The following is a 21,511-nucleotide window of genomic DNA, read 5'->3' as shown; positions in this document are numbered from 1 at the left end:
TAGTCGTGTAATATTTACGAAGTTGATGTCATAAATAACTGATGTATGTATGGTCACCAGAAATAAATAATAAGAGAAACAGAAGGGTCAAAGGACCAAGTTAAGAGAAAATTAACTCATTTCACAATTTTGTCTGAGGCCAGGCCTATTGTCAGCCACAAAATTACTGGATACCACCACAGTTCCTAAGAGGCATACTTTATCCCTGGTGAATAGTCTGAAAGAATAGGATCAGACTCTGGAAGAAAGGGGACAGGAAAATGAACACTTTTTGTGCTAGGTACTTATTTATCTCCTTTAATTCTGAAGCCTCAGAAGAACCTTTGCCTGGTACTGTACGAACCACTAAGAGAATTATTTCCCAACTAAGCAAGAAATAGCTTTAATGATGGTTCTTGGATGACTACAGAGATGTAAATAGTCAAGACTCCCTAACAGCTAAACTATGGAAAGAGCCTAGATGTCCATCAACAGATGAATGGATAAAGAAGAGATGGTATATACATATATATGTGTGTACACACACACACTGGAATATTATGCAGCCATCAAAAAAGTGAAATCTTGCCATTTGCAATGACGTGGATGGAACTAGAGGGTATTATGCTAAGGGAAGTAAGTCAATCAGAGAAAGTATCATATGATCTCACTGATATGAGGATTTTGAGAAACAAGACAGAGCATCATAGGGGAAGGGAGGGAAAAATGAAACAAGATGAAACCAGAGAAGGAGATACACCATAAGAGACTCTTAATCTCAGGAAATAAACTGAGGGTTGCTGGAGTGGAGGGGGGTGGGAGGGATGGGGTGGGTGGGTGATGGACATTGGGGAGGGTATGTACTATGGTGAGTGCTGTGAATTGTGTAAGACTGATGAATCACAGATCTGTACCCCTGAAACAAATAATTATATGTTAATTAAAAAAAAAAGACTCCCTATTTCTTCAGCATGGATCATACAGAACATGGAGTCCTCTAGCCAATTGAGAAAAGGGAAATTCCAGAGTCCAGGAAGATATCTTGGCTTAAGGTACTATATAGCACTCTTCTGCTATGAAGATAGTCTCTCCCCAGCTCCACCAGAATAAAGGCTAAAAATAATCAAGTCTCTCCAGCAGGGGAGGGAGAACAAACAACACCAGCTAGAACAAGTTAACTGGTGAAAAATTCAATGAATTATACATAAAATATGGATTAATATATGCAAACATCCCTGGGGGAGGGAGATAAAGGAAAGTGATGACTACTTGTTATATTCTGGTATGAATCAATTTAATTGGATAAAGTTCTTATATTTTATGAGATACATGGAGAATATAAAAATTTTTACTTCAAGTGAGTAAAGACAAGAAAGAATTGAACTTTTAAAAATCCAGAATAAAGGAAAAGAGTATTAAAATTTCAGGAGATGGAAGAGAAGTGGATCTAGGATCTGGGAAGAAGGCAGATTGCAGGTAAAAGAACAAAGGGAAGCGAGAAGAGATGAGGTGTGAAGGAGGAAACAATCCAGCCAGAATGAAATGACTCTGCTACAAACAGAAACCAGGGGACATGTTCAAGATACAACACAGAGGCAGCTCCGTATGTCAAGAAGATCTGAGTGAAAGTATTTTATGTTTAGGAGAAATTTGCCTTTCCTTTATGATTATCATTTTAGTCAAACTGATTTAGCTACCTCTCACATTTTTCCCCCTTTGGCTTTTGTTTACATCACTGTCCCATGAGAATACCTTCACCCAAATATTGACATTTACTTCTAAAAACCTATACCAAAATTTTATGTCTTCTGTGAATTTTTACTTGATTATACCAGTTATAACTAGTTTTACTTTAAATTCTAGTTAACTTAAATTTTTATCAATGGTTAGATGGTCAGATATTGCTGTAAGGCTTATATGACCAAAAAGCAGCAGTACCTAGTGCTCCTGGTACCCTTTCAGCTCTTTTCATTGCTCCCTCTGGTATTTATCTCTAATCAACACAAGAAACAACAGGTGTTGGCGAGGATGTGGCGAAAGGGGAACCTTCATGTGCTGCTGGTGGGAATGCAAACTGGTTCAGTCACTCTGGAGAACAGTATGGAGGTTCCTCAAAAAGTTAAAAATAGAACTATCCTATGGTCCAGCAATCGCAATACTAGGTATTTATCCAAAGAATAAAAAAATTCAATTCAAAGGGATTCACACACCCCGATGTTTACAGCAGCATTATCTACAACAGCCAAATTATGGAAACAGACCAAGTGTCTGTCAACTGACAAACGGATAAAGAAGTGGTACATATATACCATGGAATATTACTGAGCCATCAAAAAGAATGAAATCTTGCCATTTGCAACGACATGAATGGAGCTAGAGAGTAATTATGCTAAGTGAAATAAGTCCATTAGAGAAAGATGAAAACCATCTGATTTCACTCATATGTGGAATTTAAGGAACAAAACAAACGAGCAAAGGAGAAAAAAAGAGAGGGGCCCACCATTGTTCTTAATTATAGGGAACAAACGAATGGTTACAAGAGGGGAGGTGGGGGGGAATGGGTTAAACAGGTGGTGGGGATTAAGGAGCGCACCTGTCCTGATGAGCACCACGTTGATGTACTGACGTGCTGAATCACTACAGTATACCTGAAACTAATATTACACTGTATGTTAACTGGAATTTAAATAAAAACTTAAAAAAGGAAAAAGAATAACCTTATACTACTTCCTCTTGACTCATCAATTTCAGATATTATCTTTAGACATCCTATTAGAGATGACTTAAAACTCATATCACAAATTTTGGTTAAATTAGTATTTAGTTTTTATATATTATTATGCAAACACTGTTCACTGCCAAGGTAAGGAATATACTCTAGTTACATTTCTTGTGTACAACTTCTGTTTTCTTCTTAAGTTTGCAGTTGGTTTTAAAATTTGCTTTCTTTTTGCCTACAAATTCTTCTCACTCTGCCTCTTAAGTGAATTTTCAGTACTCCAACCTATTGGATAATTCATCACTTCTATTTTTTTCCCTTGGAGACAGCTTTCCTGGAATCATCTGTCTGCTTCAATCTGGACTGAGTACTCTCTAAGCCTACTGAATGAACTAGTCTTCTGAAGCACCCTTTATTCATCACAATGTGAAGGAACTTTCTTCATTGTGCTTATAAATGTTGGATCCTTTGTTGCCTGAATCTCATGTCTTTTTCTTGTTAACAACCATCTCATGTTGGCAGAGCCCACTTTCCAGCAACTTCCTAAAAATAGGTATATGTCTGAAAATATCTTGGTTGAAAATCATTTTCACTAAGCACTTCAAAGGCATTGTTCCTTGTCTTCTAACTTCCAATGTTGAAATGTTTGATATTATTTTTACACCCCGTCCTTTATATATTTTAAAAATCTCTTAAAAGCTTGTCTCAGCCCACCTGGGCTGCTATAACAGAATACCATACACTAAGTCATTTATGATAAACAGTAGAAATTTATTTGTCAGAGTTCTGGAGGCTAGGAAGTCCAAATCCAAATCACCAGCAGATTTGGTGTCTGGTGAGAATCTGTTTCCTGGTTCATAGACAGCTATCTTCTAGCTGTGTCTTCACATGGCAGAAGGGGCAAGGAAGCTCTCTTGGGTCTCTTTTATAAGGGCACTAATCCTATTTATGAGGGATCTGCCCTCATGACCTAACTACCTCCCAAAGGCCCTACCACCAAACACCATTACATCAGGGATTAGGCTCCAACGTATAAATTTTGCGGGGAGACACATTCAGTCCAATAAAACTTCTAGGGTTTTGTATCACTGGTGTTTGATAATTCACAATAATGATTCTTCTTGAGAGTAGGTGTTTTGTTTGTTTTCATTAGCAGGCTTTCAGTAGGCCATTTTAATCTAGCAACTCACAGTCATATTAGGGAAAATTTTTTTTTGGTATTTTAGTACTCCATCTAATCTAAGAGCATGATTATCACTGTACCATTATAGTAGAAAATGCAGCCAATTAAAATGTGTCACATCATTGGCTTTAACAAACATTTCGATTTCAGAAATATTAAGATGTGGGAAAAAACAAATGTGGTATTTCTTTCCTAGTTTCTTCCTTTCCATTTCCCTGTTGTCTCTGGAATTCCTATTAAGTAGATGTTAGATTGCTTCTTTCTTTTTCTCTCCTATTTTCCATCTCTTTCTCTTACTCTGTTTTTTTTTTTGAGATTTCCTTAACATTAGCTTTTAAATATTCTACTAAAATGCAAAACATTCCTATCTCATTTTTAATTTTCTGATTAAAAACATAGCATCCTACTCTTATTTTAGCATATCAATTTTGTCTTTTAACACTCAGAAGGTAATAATTTAACTTTTCTTTTTCCTTTTTACTGCATTGTCTGTTCCTTCAAGAGCTTATTCTTTCGTTTGGAAGCCTTTCTCAAATGTCCAGTGATATTTGGCTTTTCAGTCATACTTAAGAGTGAGACACTAAGAAGTAGACCACATGTTCTGGAGCTTGTCAACTGTTAGGCTTTTTTGGTAGGTTAATCGGCCAAATAGCCTTTACACTGAAGATCTCCTAAATGTCTGTTTCTAAAGGTCTTTTATCAGGGACCATTCAATTTCTTCATGAAAGAAGGCTTTACCTTCCTGCCGGGAAGATATGGGTCACTTGATCTCCTTGTTTCTAGCCCAGTGCCTCACACCACTTCCTACTATATCTGGGGTTCCCCAAGTCTGGAGCTATTCTGATTCATTTTTCTCTAAAAAATACCCCCTGTCTCTTCCAGGGGTAGGAGAGAGGAGAGAGTGGAGGCTGTTTATACTGACATTCAACCACTCTCTGTTTTCAGCCCCATGCCATTCCTCCACTTTCCACGGTACCTGGTGACCTCATTCTTGAGCTCTTCCGGAGCTGTGAGGGCAATAAATAAGGCATGCTTCCTGCTGCTATACCCCTCTAAAAGCACTTAGGTCCTTTAACTTCCTCCTGTTATGACTCTTTTATCTACTTTTCACATTTCTATGTTGTGGTTCAAATTACACAAGTCAGAATTCTAATTTAAAGATCACGTTTCTGTTTCTTATTCTCCTTGATGTTTTGGGTGATTATTTACCAGAAGAGAAGAAGACAAAAACAACTTTATTTTGCCATTTAAAGACTGCAAGTTTCCCTCATATGCTTTTGTATCTCCAACAACCTAGCAGAGTTCTTGGCACCTAATAGAAATTCATTAAGTGCCTGGTTAATGAATGATTAGCTGTAGTCAGAGTTCAGACTAAGCTGCTGCAACAAAAAGACCCCAAAATGTAATGGCTCAAACAATATAAGTGCCTTTTTTTTTTCTCACGGAGCAGTCCATAGGTAAGAGGGTAAATCAGGGTGAAGAGGTAGCACACGATCATTAGGTCAATAAAGGACCCAGGCGTCTTCTCTCCTGTTACTCTCCATCCATCCTACAGTCTTGTTGTGGTCAAAACTGGCTATTCAGCATACCCTGTGTTCTAGCCCATTAAAAAGGGGCCAATCAACCTACAAGAAAGCCTACTAGTTGACAAGCTCCATACATACAACTATCATCTCACAGTTTCTATGGGCCAAGAATCTGGACTAACAAACGTGTGAGCTTCGAAGAAGAACCTTTTTCCATCAAGGTTCAGATGAGAACCTAGCCCTAGCCAACTCCTTCACTACAGTGAGAGACCCTGAATCAAAGGATCCCATTAAGCTGTGCCCAGATTAATGACCCACAGAAACTGTGAGATAAGAAATGTATGTTGTAGACGAACCATGAGAGACGATGGACTCTGAAAAAACAAACTGAGGGTTCTAGAGGGGAGGGGGGTGGGGGGATGGGTTAGCCTGGTGATGGGTATTAAAGAGGGCACGTATTGAATGGAGCACTGGGTGTTATGAACAAACAATGAATCTTGGAACACTACATCAAAAACTAATGATGTAATGTATGGTGATTAACATAACAATAAAAAAGAAATGTATGTTGTTTTAAGCTACTAAGTCTGAGGTAATTTGATATGCACCAAATAGATAACTAATGCAACATCTCAACTTTTGTTATTTAAATTGTCAGTAATTGACAAAATGAAAACTTTTAGTTGTACATTAAAGGCAAGTACAATTTAAAAGTATAAGGCTAATAGATATTTTGACAATCTTTTGGATTTAATACCATCAATGAAATAGTAAATATTAGGCTTTTTATACTCAATCCTAATTCCTATAATCTGGAATGATCTGCTCAACAACTTCACCCATATTGCTAGTAATACCGTAGTCCTGTACCTTTTTTTTTGCTTTTCTTTCTTTTTTTTTTTTTTGGAGAGAGCGTGAGCTAATGAGTGTGGGTGGGGAGGGAGGGAGAGAGGAAGGGGGACAGCTCCCAGTGTGGAGCTCGATATAGGGCTCGATATCACAACCCTGTCCTGCACCTTTTCAACCTGGTTATAAAATGCAATTTTCTTCCAGATGTAATGTTACTGATGTCATGAGTACTCTGAGGGAAAGTATGAGCCATATAATATCACAATGGAAAATGTTTCTAGGATACAGAGAGAATAAAAAATTTGAAGGTTTTCCTTCCAAAGAAATTGTTACCTAAGAAAAACAGGTAACTGGTGGCAGAAAAACTCAGTATTAATGCTTACTGTTTGCTTAAATGCTAATAAATATATACTCCAGATGAATGAAACAGAAAGCCTCAAATGGCCTGGGACGTACAGAAATCTAGACTAAATGTGAAGGTAACCTCAGGCACAGGTCCCATGCTTGGGCCCCATTATGCATTCATTTAATTAACAAGCACTTATTGAATACCTACCGGATACTAGATATAAAACAAGGAATAAGTCAGACATGGTCAAGCTCACAGTTTAGTAGGGAATAAGTAAATAAGTAATGGAATCTAATGTGGTATTCCCATTTAGGGTTCTCATAAGCTGCTATGGCAGCACAAAGGAAAAACGCTTAACTCAAAGCCGAAATGGAACTCGTAGTTGTGCCAGGAAGATATCTCAGTTGAAGTGATATCAAACTTGGATCTGAATGATGATTGGGAGTTAACTGGAAGGGGTACTAGGGGAAAAGAATTCTGAGAGAGGGAGTATTACCTATGAAGACCTAGGAACAAAAGAAAATCTGATGCATTGGAGTGACCACACTCTCAGGAGGGGGCAGAGGAGTACAGCTGGGAAGGATACAGAGAAGTACACAAAGACCTTATTATAAAGGGCCTGATAGGTCACACTGCAGTGTTTGGGCTTCATTTAAAGGAAGCACAAAACTATTGAAGGATTTGAAGAAGATTATAATGATCTCACTCTTCCATAACTGACAAAATGTTCATGACAAATTGATTTCTGAAAACTTTCCAAATATGTTAAAAAGCATATAGAAACATTTAACATTTTTTAAAGATTACTTATTTGATCTTTATTTATTTGAGAGAGAGAGAGAGAGTGCTCACATGAGCAGGGGGAGGGGCAGAGGGAGAGGGAGAAGGAGAAGCAGACTCCCCGCTGAGCAGGGAGACCGATATGGGTCTTAATCCCAGGACCCTGGGATTATGACCTGAGCCAAAGGCAGATGCTTAACTGAGTGAGCCACCCAGGTGCCCCAACATTTAACATTTTTATGTATTAGCAATAATCAGATAGAAGACAGCAGAAAAGAAATCCCATTGCATTATAACAAAAACTATAAAATACCCATGAATTTATCTTTTTTTCTTTTTAAAGATTTTATTTTATTTATCTGAGAGCGAGAGAGAGAGCACAAGAGGGGGTAGGGTCAGAAGGAGAAGCAGACTTCCTGCTTAGCAGGGAGCCCAATGCGGGACTCGATCCGGGGACTCCGGGATCATGACCTGAGCCAAAGGCAGTCACTTAACCAACTGAGCCACCCAGGTGCCCCCACCATGAATTATCTTAATAAATTAATGTACGAAGCTATATGTAAGAAACCATAAAATTTTGATAAAGGATATAAAAGAATGTCAATAAATGTTTTGGGAATGTGAAGACTCAACATTATTAAAATAATTTTCTTCATGTTAATTAGCAAATTTAACGGAATTTTTATAAAATCCCAATAACTTTTTCAGAAGTACTTGATAAATTGATTGTAAAGTTTATCTGGAAGATGCGAAGACCACAATTTTGAAAAAAAAAAAAGGTGGGAGGGCTTGCCTTGCTACATATAAAAAACATATAATAAAAGCACAGTAATTGAAAATATATGTGAAGTCAAGACATTCAGGGATGCTATGGGTTGAAACTGTGTCTTCCAAAAAGGTACGTTCAATTTGTAATCCCAGTACCTGGGAGTGTGATCTTTTTTGAACACACGGTCTTTGTAGATTCAGTAATACTAAAATGAGGTCATACAGGAGTAAGGTGGGCCATAATCCAGTAACTGGTATCCTTATGTGAAGAAGCAAATTTGGACATGGAGACACATAAGGAAAATGCCATGTGACAACAGAGGTAAAGAATGGAGTGATGTGGCCAAGGAATGCCAAGGACTGCTGGCAGCTACCAGAAGTTGGAAAAAGCAAGGAAAGATCCCCTCCCAGGGCCTTCAAAGAGCATGGCTCTGTGGACACAGATTTTGGTGTCCTCCTGACTGTGAGATAATAAATTTCTGTTATTTTAAGCCACCCAGTTCATAGTATTTTGTTAGGGCAGCCCTAGGAAACTAACACCAGGAGAATACGGCAAATTTATATATGATAAAAGAGAAATCTCAAATAAGTTGAATAGGTTTTATTTGTTCAGTAAGTAGAGATTAGGACAACAAGCAATTTGGAAAAAGTTAGATTTCTATGTCATAATGGATACTACAATTCCAAGTAGACCACAGATCTAAATGTAAAACACAAAACTATAGAGGTGGTAGATGAAAATTTAAGAGGTTATTTTTATAACCTTGGTGCAGGAAAGGATCTTCTAACCCAAAACACAAAGCCCAGAAGCCAGATCTGACCATTTAAAAATGAAAACTTCTGTATACAAACAATGAAAGACCACATAATCAATGTTACAAAATAGGGAGAAAATATTTGCAAGATACATTAAAGACATGGAGTTAATATCCAGAAAATATATGAACACACAGACCCCAAGGAGATAAGCAACCAAAAACACAAAGGCCAGTAATACATGGATACTCAACTTCATTAATAATCAAATGAGATGAAACTGAAATGAGAAAGTATTATTTATTTAGAGTGGCTCAAATGAAAAATAGTTTCTAATAATATCCAGTGTTGAATAGGGTATGGTTGAACAGGTACTTTCATACGGTAACATTTTTACAAGCTTTTTGGTTTGGACAGCAATCTGGCAATGTCTACTGAAATTAATTTAAAAAAAAAATTTATTTAAGTAATCTCTATACCCAATGTAAGGCTCGAACTCACGATCCTGAGATTAAGAGTTGCATGCTCTTCCGACTGAGCCAACCAGGTGCTCCTATGTCTATTGAGATTTAATGTTCATACCCTTTGTTATAGCACATTCTTCTCTAAAACTATATCCTACTGAAACACAAGTTCACAAAAATAAATAGAGGGAAATTCCATTAAGTGTAGGACATGCATAAAATAGAGTATCATGGAACAGGGGTGCCTGGATGGCTCAGTTGGTTAAGTGTCCGACTCTTGGTTTCCGCTCAGCTCATGACCTCAAGGTCCTGAGATGGAGCCCCATGTGGGGCTCTGTGCTCAGCACGGAGTCTGCCTGTCCCTCTCCCTCTGCTCTTCCTCACTGCCTTCCCCTGCTCTCTCTCTCTCAAATAAACAAATAAAATCTAAAAAAATAGGAATATCATGCAACAATTTCAAAAGAAGATCTACATGTACTGTCATAAAAAGATGTTCTAGACTTTAAGTGAAAAGAGCAAGTTGGAGAATATACATATTTTGTAAATACCAGTAATAACTATCTTACGTACAGAATAAAATGAAGATACTAAGTGTGCTAACAATGGATATCTTAAAGGTAGGAAAATTTATTAATTCATTTATGTAATATTTAATGAGTGTCTATTATGTGCCAGTCACTGGTCTAGGTGCTGGGGACTTAGAAGTGAATAAAAAAAAACAAGATGAGGAAATGGTGAACATTCATCTTCTATGTTAATACTTCTATAAAGTATCACCTTTATATTTTTGTCTCTAATAAATCTTTGTTTAGTTTGATTTTTTAAAAAAATACCTTTAAGGGGGTACCTAGGTGGCTCAGTTCGTTAAGCATCTGTCTTTGGCTCAGGTCATGATCCCAGAGTCCTGGGATGGAGCTCCTCATGGGGCTCCCTGCTCAGTGGGGAGTCTACTTGTCCCTCTCCCTCCCCAACCCCTGCTCGTGCTCTCTCTCAAATAAATCAATAAAATCTTTAAAAATAAGCTTTAATGTACTAATGAAAAACTTTCAACAATATAAAGCAATTTGTCTTGTCATTCTCTTAAAATCAGTCTTATTAAACAGTTTTTAAAAATGGCACAGCATATTCAAGACTATATTTTGGTAAAATTAATGTGAAAGCATCAACAAGTTTCTAATACCATAAGATCATTACTGTGCTCAGTTTAAAAATAAGAATCCTTAAATTCTATGGTATCTGATTTATCTACAACCCTTATGATACAGTATTTTACTTACAGTTTGTGGATTAATCTCCTCCTCTCCCATAGGTTCATCCATAATTTGCTGTCCATTCTGTGAAAAGCACAGCAAGTAGAAAGTTACCAACACAGATTTCACATCCGTTAAAGTTAAATGAAGGCAGACAAAACAAAATCACATAGGAATATTTTCACCCCTACAGGGTTCTAATGAAATACCAAACCACCATATAAGTATGTAGTTGCCAATATGCAACAGGTTGTGCTTTAAAAGTTAACTATAAAAACATTTTCCATGGAAATGATATAATAAATGATGATTACCTTTCCAGGTGAGCCCTTGAGGTTATTTTAATAGTTAAATGCATTACAAATGGTGTTATTTAAACCTCACTGAACATCATTTACAATACTTTCTTTGGCAAAACACACTCTAAATTCCAACTCCACTGATTAATCAGGGGAACTGATTATTTTGGGGGAAAATAAACTAGATCTCCATATCAAAATCAATTCCAGGTGCATAAAACATTTAAATGTCAAAAATCAAATTATAGAAGTATTAGAAGAAAATATAGGTAAATAATATTTATGGGGTAAGGAAGGTGGAAATCATAAAGGAAAAAAATAACATTTGAATCGATAAAAGTTTAAAATGTCATCTGTCAGACACAAAAAAGATAAAAGACAAATTTATTACAAAAAAAGCAACATATGACAAAGGGTTGGTATCCTCAATACATAAAGAACTTTGTTTTACAAACCTGTAAGAAAAAATGATGAACCTCAACAGAAATGAGCAATAAGGGAAAAAAGAGTTCAGCCTTAGTACTAATCAAATAAATGCATTTAACCGAAAGATACCTTTGCCTTTCAAACTGGTAATGATTAACAGAAAAAATAACACCCAGCACTAATATGAGTATAGGGAAAAGAGCACTCAGGATATACTGCTGGAGAAAGTATAAATCAGCACAACCTTTTAGGAAGGTAGTCTAAGTCTGTATTAAAACAAGTGTGCAAAGATGTACATACAAGAATGCTCACCATAACTTTTTCCAAAAAGAACTCCAAATTGGAAACCTAAATTCTTAACAATAGAGAACTAGTTAAATATATGATGGTACATTCATATAATGGAATACTATACAGTCATTAAAAATGATAATAAAGATGTAAATTTATTGACATGGAAAGACAGTCACATGTAATAAGTGAAAAAGCAGTTTACAAAAAAATATGGATTGTAATGATCCCATTTTAAATAAATATATACATATTTCAATGTATATATTTGTATGGGAAAAACTCTGTAAGGATATACACCAAAATGTTAACAGTGGCTATTTCTGGGTGGTAGAATTTTAGACAATGTAAAATATGTTTGTTTTTGCATATCTGAATTTTCTAATGTGTCTACAATGAATATGTATTATTTGTGTAATTAATAACAAAACCAAACCAAACCAGAAGTCAAGAACACAGGGTCTTCTCTAGTTACTTCAATGGAAAAAGGAGTAAATGTCCTTGACCACTTGTCTATTCAACAAATGTAGAAGGATCTAAGCTAACCATCTTTGGAGCATTACCAACTGAAAAATAAAAGGCAGCCCACCCATTACCCTACATCCCACATGAGGCAGATGCTCTGAATTTGAACTCTCTCTACTCTCCAAATCCCTATTTATCCATCCATTCACCCACCCATTTCATTTCATTCATGCTATGTTCTAGGCACCAAGCCATAGATGAAAGGTTAATAAAACATGGCCCCCAACCTAGAGGATCTCACAGGTCTACTGACTTGTAAAAAGAGTACCTTTCATTTTCAAACACTCACAGAGTATGTTCCTAGGTTAGGGAATGCCTATACAATATTACAAAGCACAGAAATGGTGCTAAAATGCAGAAAAGGGGAGGCAGTTATAAAATCTTTATTATCCTAGGCCACCTTCAGAGACTATAGTATTGCCCACTTATATGGTAAGGACTCAAATAACTCCAGGAGACATCTTTCTCCCAAAAGCCACAACCATTTATTCAACTGAATACTGATCATTTTTATCCAAACATCACAGACAAACCTTAAACTAGCTCTTAAGAACACTAGTTTTAGAGTCAGACAACTGGACTCAAATTTCTGCTCTTTAGCTAAGTATGAAGCCTTGGACAAGTTGTTGAAACTAAGCTGTAGTTTCTTCGTATGAGAAGTAGAGACTTAAAAGTCTCATCTTCAGAGAGTTGTGGTAAAGACTAAGTGAGATAAGTGATATAAAATCCCAAGCACAGTGCCTGACACTTAGTAAACAATCAATGGTAGCCATTTTAATTATATCCAAAATTCAGTCACCCCTTTTATGGCTCACCAATCTGCTACTTCTCCTATATTTGCTATCTTTGTGAATGGTACCATCATTCATCTAGTAGTACAAACTAGATTTTCTCATTAATTGGTAGGCAGAGTTCTCTTTCTATAATACAAATCTGAATGGCTCCCAGTTATTTGACTTTTAGAACCCTTCATCTAACTGAGCTACAATTACACTTTCCATGGGAATATAATTTGAGAACCATCTGCTTCTTGCAATTTTCAATGTAATACAAAGCAAGAATTACAACTAATAACTTACTTTTAAGGTCAACTGGTATAGTAGAAACAGCACTAAACTTGGAATGGTAGACCAGGGATAGAGTCCTAGGTCTGCCACTTATAAGCTTTATTATTTTGGGCAATTCAGACTGTCTCCTACCTAGCCTATTATCTTATCTTTTCAAAATGAAGATGCTTGCCTTGTCTATCCAAAGGGTTATGTTAGACTCAAAACTGAGATAACTTAAAAGAAGTACTTTAAATCATAAAGCGCTGTACCAACGCAAATTACTATTATTAAGGTGAGGTAGCTTCATGAGGATAAAATAATACTCCATAAAGTCCTTTTAATCTTGGAATCAAAACATTTAGGATTGGTAAGGGATCTTGAAAGTCTTTCGTTCCAAATAAACATCATATGCTTCAATTCTTTTTTTGCCATTCTCACCTAGATTTGAACACTATCAGGACATGAATGTACTACCTCACCAGGCAGCCTAGATAAAATTCTTCATTATATAGTAATTTTCCTCAGCTACAAACTCCCTTTAGTAGGATTACTAATATATGATGACTAACTTGCCTGTATTCTATCTGTAAAATAACTGGAAGTAAATCTACACCTATGACAGTAAACCATCTTGAGTCTGTTCTTTACTAGCCAACTCAAGTTCATTTAAACATTCCTTTCAGATAGATAAGACCACCTTCTTTTCTGAGCATGCACCCAATTCATCTTAAAGGCAGTATACAGAACTGCATTCAATTAATATTCTAGCCTTGATATGACCAATGAAGAGTAAAGAGCATATCACCTCCCTTGTCCTAGATAATAAACTTATATTAATGCAGTTCACATATGCATTATTTTTGATATGCCCAAAACACACTCCTGAGTCATACTAAATTTTCTGTTGATTAAATCCTTGCCTTCTTTATACTGCGACTAAGCCCTGTATACTTGTTGGTACACTTACTCTCATGAATAAAGCCTTAAATTTTAAGTTTTTGATTCATCTTTTTCTAGTTCTGATCCTCTATAGGATTGCTACAGCTTCTATAAAAAAGATTCTGAATCTGCTAATCAGTCTCTTCGCTATTTTCATCTTCATGTAATCCATAAATCTTTTATTTCTTTTCTAAACAATTCACCCAGCCAATTAACAGTAATATACTAACAAAGCAATCTGAAAAAAAAATTAAGTGAAACATGATCTAAAGGTAGTTTACGCTCTACCTTTTGCAAAAATATCTACTTCCTTTCTGAGTTTAGGAAAGACTGAAAATTTTGAACAATTTAATTTTAAGGAAGGAAAATATAAAAGCCAACATTATCCTACATATGGTGAAGCTTTACAAAAATTTACTTTAAAAAGCACTTTTACTTCAATCCTTTCATCAAAACAAGGATTCAAATATTACCTACTAGAAATGAGCATAATTACTCATGCAGCTAGTAAGTTTCCTTTTTGAAAAATGACTCCTGGCTTCACTAGAGATTAGGTTACATGGGCCATCAGTCTGACTTGATACTGCAATTTCTATAGTTCCAAAAGTTCAAGGAATAGTACCTATTAAGTAAGAAAACTTATTTAATTTTAAGAAACAGAAAAAACATATGGTCTGCGTCTCACTAGTACCAGGTTTAAATCCCAGCTCTGTCACTTACTGCTATAGTTACGTGGCCTTGGGCAAGTTACTCAACATTCTGAGCCTCAGTCTCTTCATCTGTAAGATGCATATAATATCTACCTCACAGGGATGTTGTACTTAAATGGATCCACCAAAGGATAGTAGATGCTCAGTAAATGCTACTTTCTGTTCCCTCTCTTTTGCCTGAATTGTGTAATATATACATTTCTACAGTTAACTTCTAAAGACATAATGCAATGAAGAAGTACAGGAGAGTGCTGAGATACTTGTTTTGCTACTTAATACAGCCAATTTCCCACCAACCAGGGTGAAAGAGATCATTCATAAGTGTAGTATATTTTCATACAATGTGGCCAAAGAATGAGTACAGACAAAAAAGAATAGTTTAAAAGTGAGGCAAATGTATTTATCCTCTCTCATCCCACCATTATGCCTTCTAGCCAAAAAACTGCAGAGCTTGGCAGATTGTACATATGCAAATATTATGTGAAATACTAGAAAAGGTTAGGAAATGCTAATCATGCTTTACTCTGTTAGTCTGAAATGTGTAAAAGTCAAAAATAAGAATAACGTACAATATGGGTCTCATCAGAACAAATCAGACAAAGGAGACTGTTAGCTTGCATTTCAGCAGGAATTGTTTTCAAAATAACTTCTAAGGTTGTGGTATGAAATTATCACTAAAATCATCTTTCTGGTTTAAAAAGGATGAACAATTAAAAAAAAAAATCAAACCAGTAATTCTGAACCAAGGTTTCAGGACTTCTAGAGTATTCCCAAGTATTTTAAGGAAAATTCTCAAATGTTAAAAATAAGAATATTTTACTAAATAAAAATTTTGTTTTAAGCAACTTTATTAAACAGATTGTTTTGTTGTAATGGTATGTTACAACAATGCACATTTCCAGGTTGCTGTTTGATACCTTTGAAGAAAATATAAAATACATTAAAAAAATGCTTTGAGTCCAGCAGATCATCATGTACAAGTATACTAGAACTAAAAAAATTATCTGTGACTGACAATATGCTACCTTGAGATTACTAGGAAATATCATCTACTGACATCCTCCTACATAGAAATGAAATATACGTATGAACACTGGGAGAAAAGAATTCTTCACAGAGAATAAAAGCCTGAAATAATAGGAAAGGAGGAGGAAAAGAAAGGGTCCAGAGGCCTGGTGTACTAATTTGGAGACCAGGTTGTGGGAATGAACAAGGACCGTATTTTTTTTAACCACCCTCAAGTTCCCACAAGTATATTTGCCTTCCAAACTCCCTGAAATCAGCAGTGGCTCTCCTGCCCAAAGCATATGCAACAGGAGTCCCATGAAGCTGCTGAGGATGAGGCATGAGAAACCTCTCTTGAATTTCAGTTCAGATACCATCAAATTGTTCAGAATCCAAAGAATCTTCTATGCAATCACATTGAAACAATAAGAAACAAGCATTTTATATTCTTAATAAGGAATGTATATAATCCTTACCAATATGACAGGATTAAGAATCAGCTCCTCATTTATCCTAAGGAAATATCAGAGATGTGCATAAAGACTTATGTACAGTGATATTCATCATACTCATTATACTGAAAAATAGAAAACAATCTAAATGACCAACAGGGGACTGGTTAAATAAATCATAACACATCTATTCATATGTAGGAATACTATGCAATGGTTAAAATAAGGGCCTCAAAAAATTAATGATGCAAAAATATGCTTGTAATATATTAAATTAAAAAGGATACAAAACTATACAGCATGACCCAATTTTGTGCCCCCCCAACATGTGTGTAACTGGAAAAACATATATCAAATCTTATCAGTAGTTACCTGGGTCATAGGATTTTCTTCTTGTACTGTATTTTCAAAATTATATGCATTTATTATTTATTATTTTTATGATGAGGAAAAAACACAATCAATATAATTGGAAAAATCCATTATTTCTAGTTAAGTTGCCCTTATGGGTTGCTTTGCTATTCCTCATGCAACTGAAGGCCTGCTAGTACTCAAGACTGTTCTATTTTCTAGACTAGGGTAGAAATGACCTCTGGTTATATCTATGTTTTTAAGCTTTAGAGGACCCTTTCAGAAGCCTTTTTTTTTTCTGTATGGTCCTGTTGTTGTGGCCTCAGAAAATAGATACACTTTAGGCCTGAATCCACCTTATGTTTTTTGGAGTGTACCCCTAAGGGGAATTCTGCTTATGAAACAGGAGTATGTTGAGGTAAGAATAAAGAAATGAAAACACAGTAGCCAAAATTAAATCTGCATTGTGAATAGCAAATATTAGAATCGACACTGCAGAAAACGGAATCCATGCCACAGAGGACAAACTTGAATAAATGAAAAAATATGAAAGAAAAGATTAAAAAACTATGGAGGACAGACATAGAAATAATCTATGAATAACAGATGTTCCTAAAGAAAAAAAAAACAGAGCATTTTAATCAATCAAAAGTATAAGAAAACTTTCCAGTTCTGAAAAAAAAAAAATACCTGAGACTGGAGACTGAGAAGGTTCAACAGAGATCATCAACACCAAGACATATCCTGGCAAATGTTTTTAAATTTCAAGGATAAAGATATAATCCTACAAGCATACAAGCAGAAAAAAATAGGTTATTTTCAAAGAAACTAAAATCAGAATGACCTCAGATTTTTCCTCTGCAACAATAAAATGCCAGAGACAATGAAGTAATGACTTACAGAGAGTTGAAAGGGAAAAGTTATGATCTAAGAATTGTATACCTTGTCCTAGTTTTTCATGTACAAAGGTCACAGGAAATTATTCTTAGATCAGCAAAGTCTTATAAAATTTCACCATCCTGGTAGTATCTTTTTTCATAAATTGTTCAAAGGTACATCCTAGACCATTGAAAGAGAATCAAAATAAGAACTTAAGAACACTGAGGTAGGGAAGAACTGGTGAAGTATACTGACATCAACTTAGTATCTAGAAACAAATGAATAAAATAATTAACCCCACTAAAGGAGAAAGGGTCAATAATGAAGAGTAAATAGTTGATATAAGCATATAAACAATATAAAACTTAGAAAGTTAAAGGTAAGATTTGTAATCTCAAGCTAAATTAATGTAGACTCAAATAAAAGAGGTAGTGGAAGAAGGGAGAAAAAGATTCTCAGTTCTCTCTGTCCTAAAAGGATTATTTAAAAACCACTATTTTTAGTAGTTAGCTAATAAATATAAATTTTGGAATGTTTTAAGAAACCATATGATAACCAAAAATTGTATTTCTTTATTACAGTCCAAATCACGAGAGAAGATAATAACTGGCAAAGACTGTAAAAACTACTTTATGAAAGCATCACATTCAACCCTAAGAACATAAGGTAGGTATAATCACCCCTATTTTACAGATGAGGAAACCAAGGCTCAGCAAAGTTAGTGAATGGCAAGAGGAGGACTCAAACCCAGGTCTTTCTAGCTCTATAATTCTTTCTTCAGTATTTCATAACCTCCTCAAATAAAAACAATCCATATGTCAGAAGAAGAAAAAAACAAACCACAAAGAAAGAATAAAAAACTTAAGATGATAGAAATCATTTCAAAAGAAATAATGTTAGAAATGTAAAGTTTAAAGTGTCTAATTTAAAGAAAGTGTCTTACTGGAATTTGATGCTATTACAGAATTACTGACATTTTTATGAGGGATGATGTTATGGTGGTTATGTGTTTTTAAAAGTCTTCATCTTTTAAGAGATATAAATGAAATATTTACATCTGAATATATGTATCTAGGATTTGCTTCAAAATAATCCACTGGAGCCAGGGAGGGGAAGAGAGAATGTGTGTGTGGGCATGAGGGGAGTACAGATAAAGTAAGACTGGCCATGAGTTGACAATCTTGGAGGCTGGGTAATGGGAATATGGTAGTTCATTATACTATTCTCTCTATACTATTCTATACTATGTGTTTGAAATACTTGATAATAAAAACTTTAAGAGTGACAGGTTATATTTAAAAGGTTAAAAAGCCCATACAATTATTTACTGCTTTAAAGAGAAACTCAAACAAAAGACGTAAGACTAGAAAAGCATAAAGAAAAAGAAAGAGTTTGTAATATGGAGGCCAAAAATAAAATGTGAGGCAAAAACCTATAGCCAATTAAAAAGATCATCTGATTTGGACTAAAAATGCAATTAGCATTTAATACATATAGCGATAATTATTGCTATCATTTACTGAGCAATTACCACACATCAGGCAAGTGTTAAGTACTATAGACCACCTTTGATGCTTCTAACAACTCTGTGAGGCATTATCACTAATTTACAAATGAGGAAATTAAGCCAAGATGGGTATGTCAATCTTTTTAAGCACTATATCCTCAGCCCCTAGCAAAAGGCCTGGCACAAAGCAGGTGCTCAATAAATATTTGTCAAATAAATAAAAAAGTCTAATATTGTGCCTAAGGCTAGTAAACAGGGCCTAAATTCAAACCCAAGTCTGAATCTAAAACCCCTGCTCTTAATCACATTTAAATCTTTTAATAATGATATATCTTAGTAAGAGTAAAAATGTTTTTTTCCTTCTGTGTATGTTTCACTATTTTTCAGATCTTCTACAATTAACATGTTATTTTTTCAAACAAGTCATTAAAAACATTAAATCACAGACTAACCACAAAACACAAAAGATGTTTTGGGGACTATAACATGAAATGAACAAACACAAAACAGGAGGGGAAACTAGCACACTAGTATCTGCTAGAATAAATGAAATAAGGACAAAGCATTTGAAGTAATTTACATTAGATTAGGTAGATATTGAATTTTATAATGTAAAAAGAATATGGGTTCTTTTCAAGTATCTATGAAAAATTATAAAGAGTATGTCTAGACCATAAAGTAAATCCAAAAGTCTTCAAAGCAGGAATTGTACAGATCATATTTTCTGATTATGATAAAGAAAGTGAATAAAGAAATAAAGCAGTCATTCAGAAATTAATATTCTTATAAAAAACTACTGGCTCAAGGAATTAATAACCGTAGCCATCCCTTACACAATGCTCATTTTGTTCAAAATACAGTGTTAGCCATGTTACATATATTCTCTCATTTAATCCCAATTAATCATTAATAAACCATGAGGTGTGTTATTATGTATAGCAGAGAAGAAAAAACTGAGTAACTTTTCCAAGATCACAGAGCTATTAGGTTTGCAGATAAGATAACCGAACAGAAGTCTGAATCCAAAGCTCATACTCCTACACAGAAATGCTGTTAGAATTCATTAGACATCTACCTTTGCTCAGTTTTCTCTATAAAGTTTTTTAATCAAAAGTAGAGAAACCTAGAGTCCTCCATAACACATGTTCTTAAAGTGTCCATTTGTTAACTGTACTATTCTAAGAGGGTAATGGTTCAATTTTCGAACATATTCATGTTCAGACATAATATTTAAAATCATAATCTCCTAAAAGCAATCCCTTTGAATATATTCACACTCTCAATAGGGCATTTAAAGAAGGAAGAAACCGTAAAATTAGATAAAACAAAGTAGGGAATATAAGGTAAACATGATTTGCCATAAGTTTATTTCTAAAAAGCAGTGTGACTGTGGAAAAGTCACTATTTTTTGGTACTTATCTGCAATCCCTAAGAGTTAGATGGAACCTTGGCCAGCATGGATTTGAAAGTTTGCCACAGGACTGTGGGCAAGTCCTTAAGCCTCTCTTGAATTGTGGTTTCTTCATGCATAAAATATGTGGTTATCTAAGAGCTCTTCCAGCTTGACAATGTTATAATCTTGTGACTTTAATCCTTAAACTTTAAGGATTAAAGTTATTAAAGATTTTCTAGGGTTTTCACCTGAGGAAATTACTGATTCTGTATTTAAAGCTGTTTTTATGTTATTTCTTTTCTTCTTTTTTTTTTTAGGAGAGAGAGAGAGAGAGAGAGAGAGAGAGAGAGAGAGAGAGCGCGCCCCTGTGCGGGTGCGCCCACACAAAGGGAGGGGGAGAGAGAATCTTAAGCAGGCTCCACGCCTCAGGACAGAGCCCGGGGATGCAGGGCTCCATCTCACAACCCTGAGATCATGACCTGAGCAGAAATCAAGAGTTGGGCACTTAACTGACTGAGCCACCCAGGCGCCCCTTTAAGTTATTTCTAAGTCTAATTTTATCTGCATCCAAAATACAGTTTTATTTATATCCTTCAGCGGTGCCTTTGTACCCAACTGTAAACAAGGATAATGTCAAAGAATGATTGTATAAATGTTGTCACCTGAAAGAGAAGTACTAAGAAAAAGAAAACATTGTTTTTCTGTGAAGAGTAAGGAACCTAAAGCAATTTTATAATTTCCACAATCCAATTTTACTATTTTTTTAAGATTTTATTTTTAAGTAATTTCTACATCCAACCCCAAACTTACAACCCCGAGATCAAGAGTTGCATGCGCCACTGACTGAGCCAGCCAGGTGCTCCCAATTTTACTATTCTTATTTCACTAGTGTTGAAAATTAAGTGTCACCTTGTTTTTTTAAGCTCCTCTATCTACTTCGAAGCCTATTCCTGCCTTCCTAATACCTTCAAGTCCCACCTCTTAGTACTCTAATGGAGTTGGGAGTATTTTCCAAACCTGTCTGATGATCAGAATCACCTAAGATTCCTGGTAATGATACAT

The 21,511-nt window shown here is 35.2% G+C and overlaps 1 protein-coding gene across 5 annotated transcripts in view; it reads right to left on the bottom strand.

The window, feature by feature from the left end:
• RPS6KA3 (ribosomal protein S6 kinase A3) overlaps positions 1 to 21,511 on the bottom strand; it is a 114,292-nt gene that overhangs the window by 74,178 nt on the left and 18,603 nt on the right. For 3 of the 5 annotated variants that reach the window (XM_025857496.2, XM_025857493.2, XM_073901985.1), the window contains one exon: positions 10,651 to 10,707. In XM_025857496.2, coding sequence (XP_025713281.1) covers positions 10,651 to 10,707 — 57 coding nt within the window. Of the gene's footprint in view, positions 1 to 10,650; positions 10,708 to 16,343; positions 16,381 to 17,360; positions 17,455 to 17,612; positions 17,730 to 21,511 lie in introns of those variants that run through there. The other 2 variants (XM_025857495.2, XM_025857497.2) reach the window with 2 other exon arrangements.

The sequence above is a fragment of the Callorhinus ursinus genome, unplaced genomic scaffold, assembly GCF_003265705.2.
Source record: "Callorhinus ursinus isolate GAN/ISIS: 27379988/994484 unplaced genomic scaffold, GSC_fseal_2.0 scaffold16, whole genome shotgun sequence".
NCBI lineage: Eukaryota > Metazoa > Chordata > Mammalia > Carnivora > Otariidae > Callorhinus > Callorhinus ursinus.
Note: the sequence above shows the minus strand (reverse complement) of the source record. Positions and strands in the feature narration are given on the sequence as shown.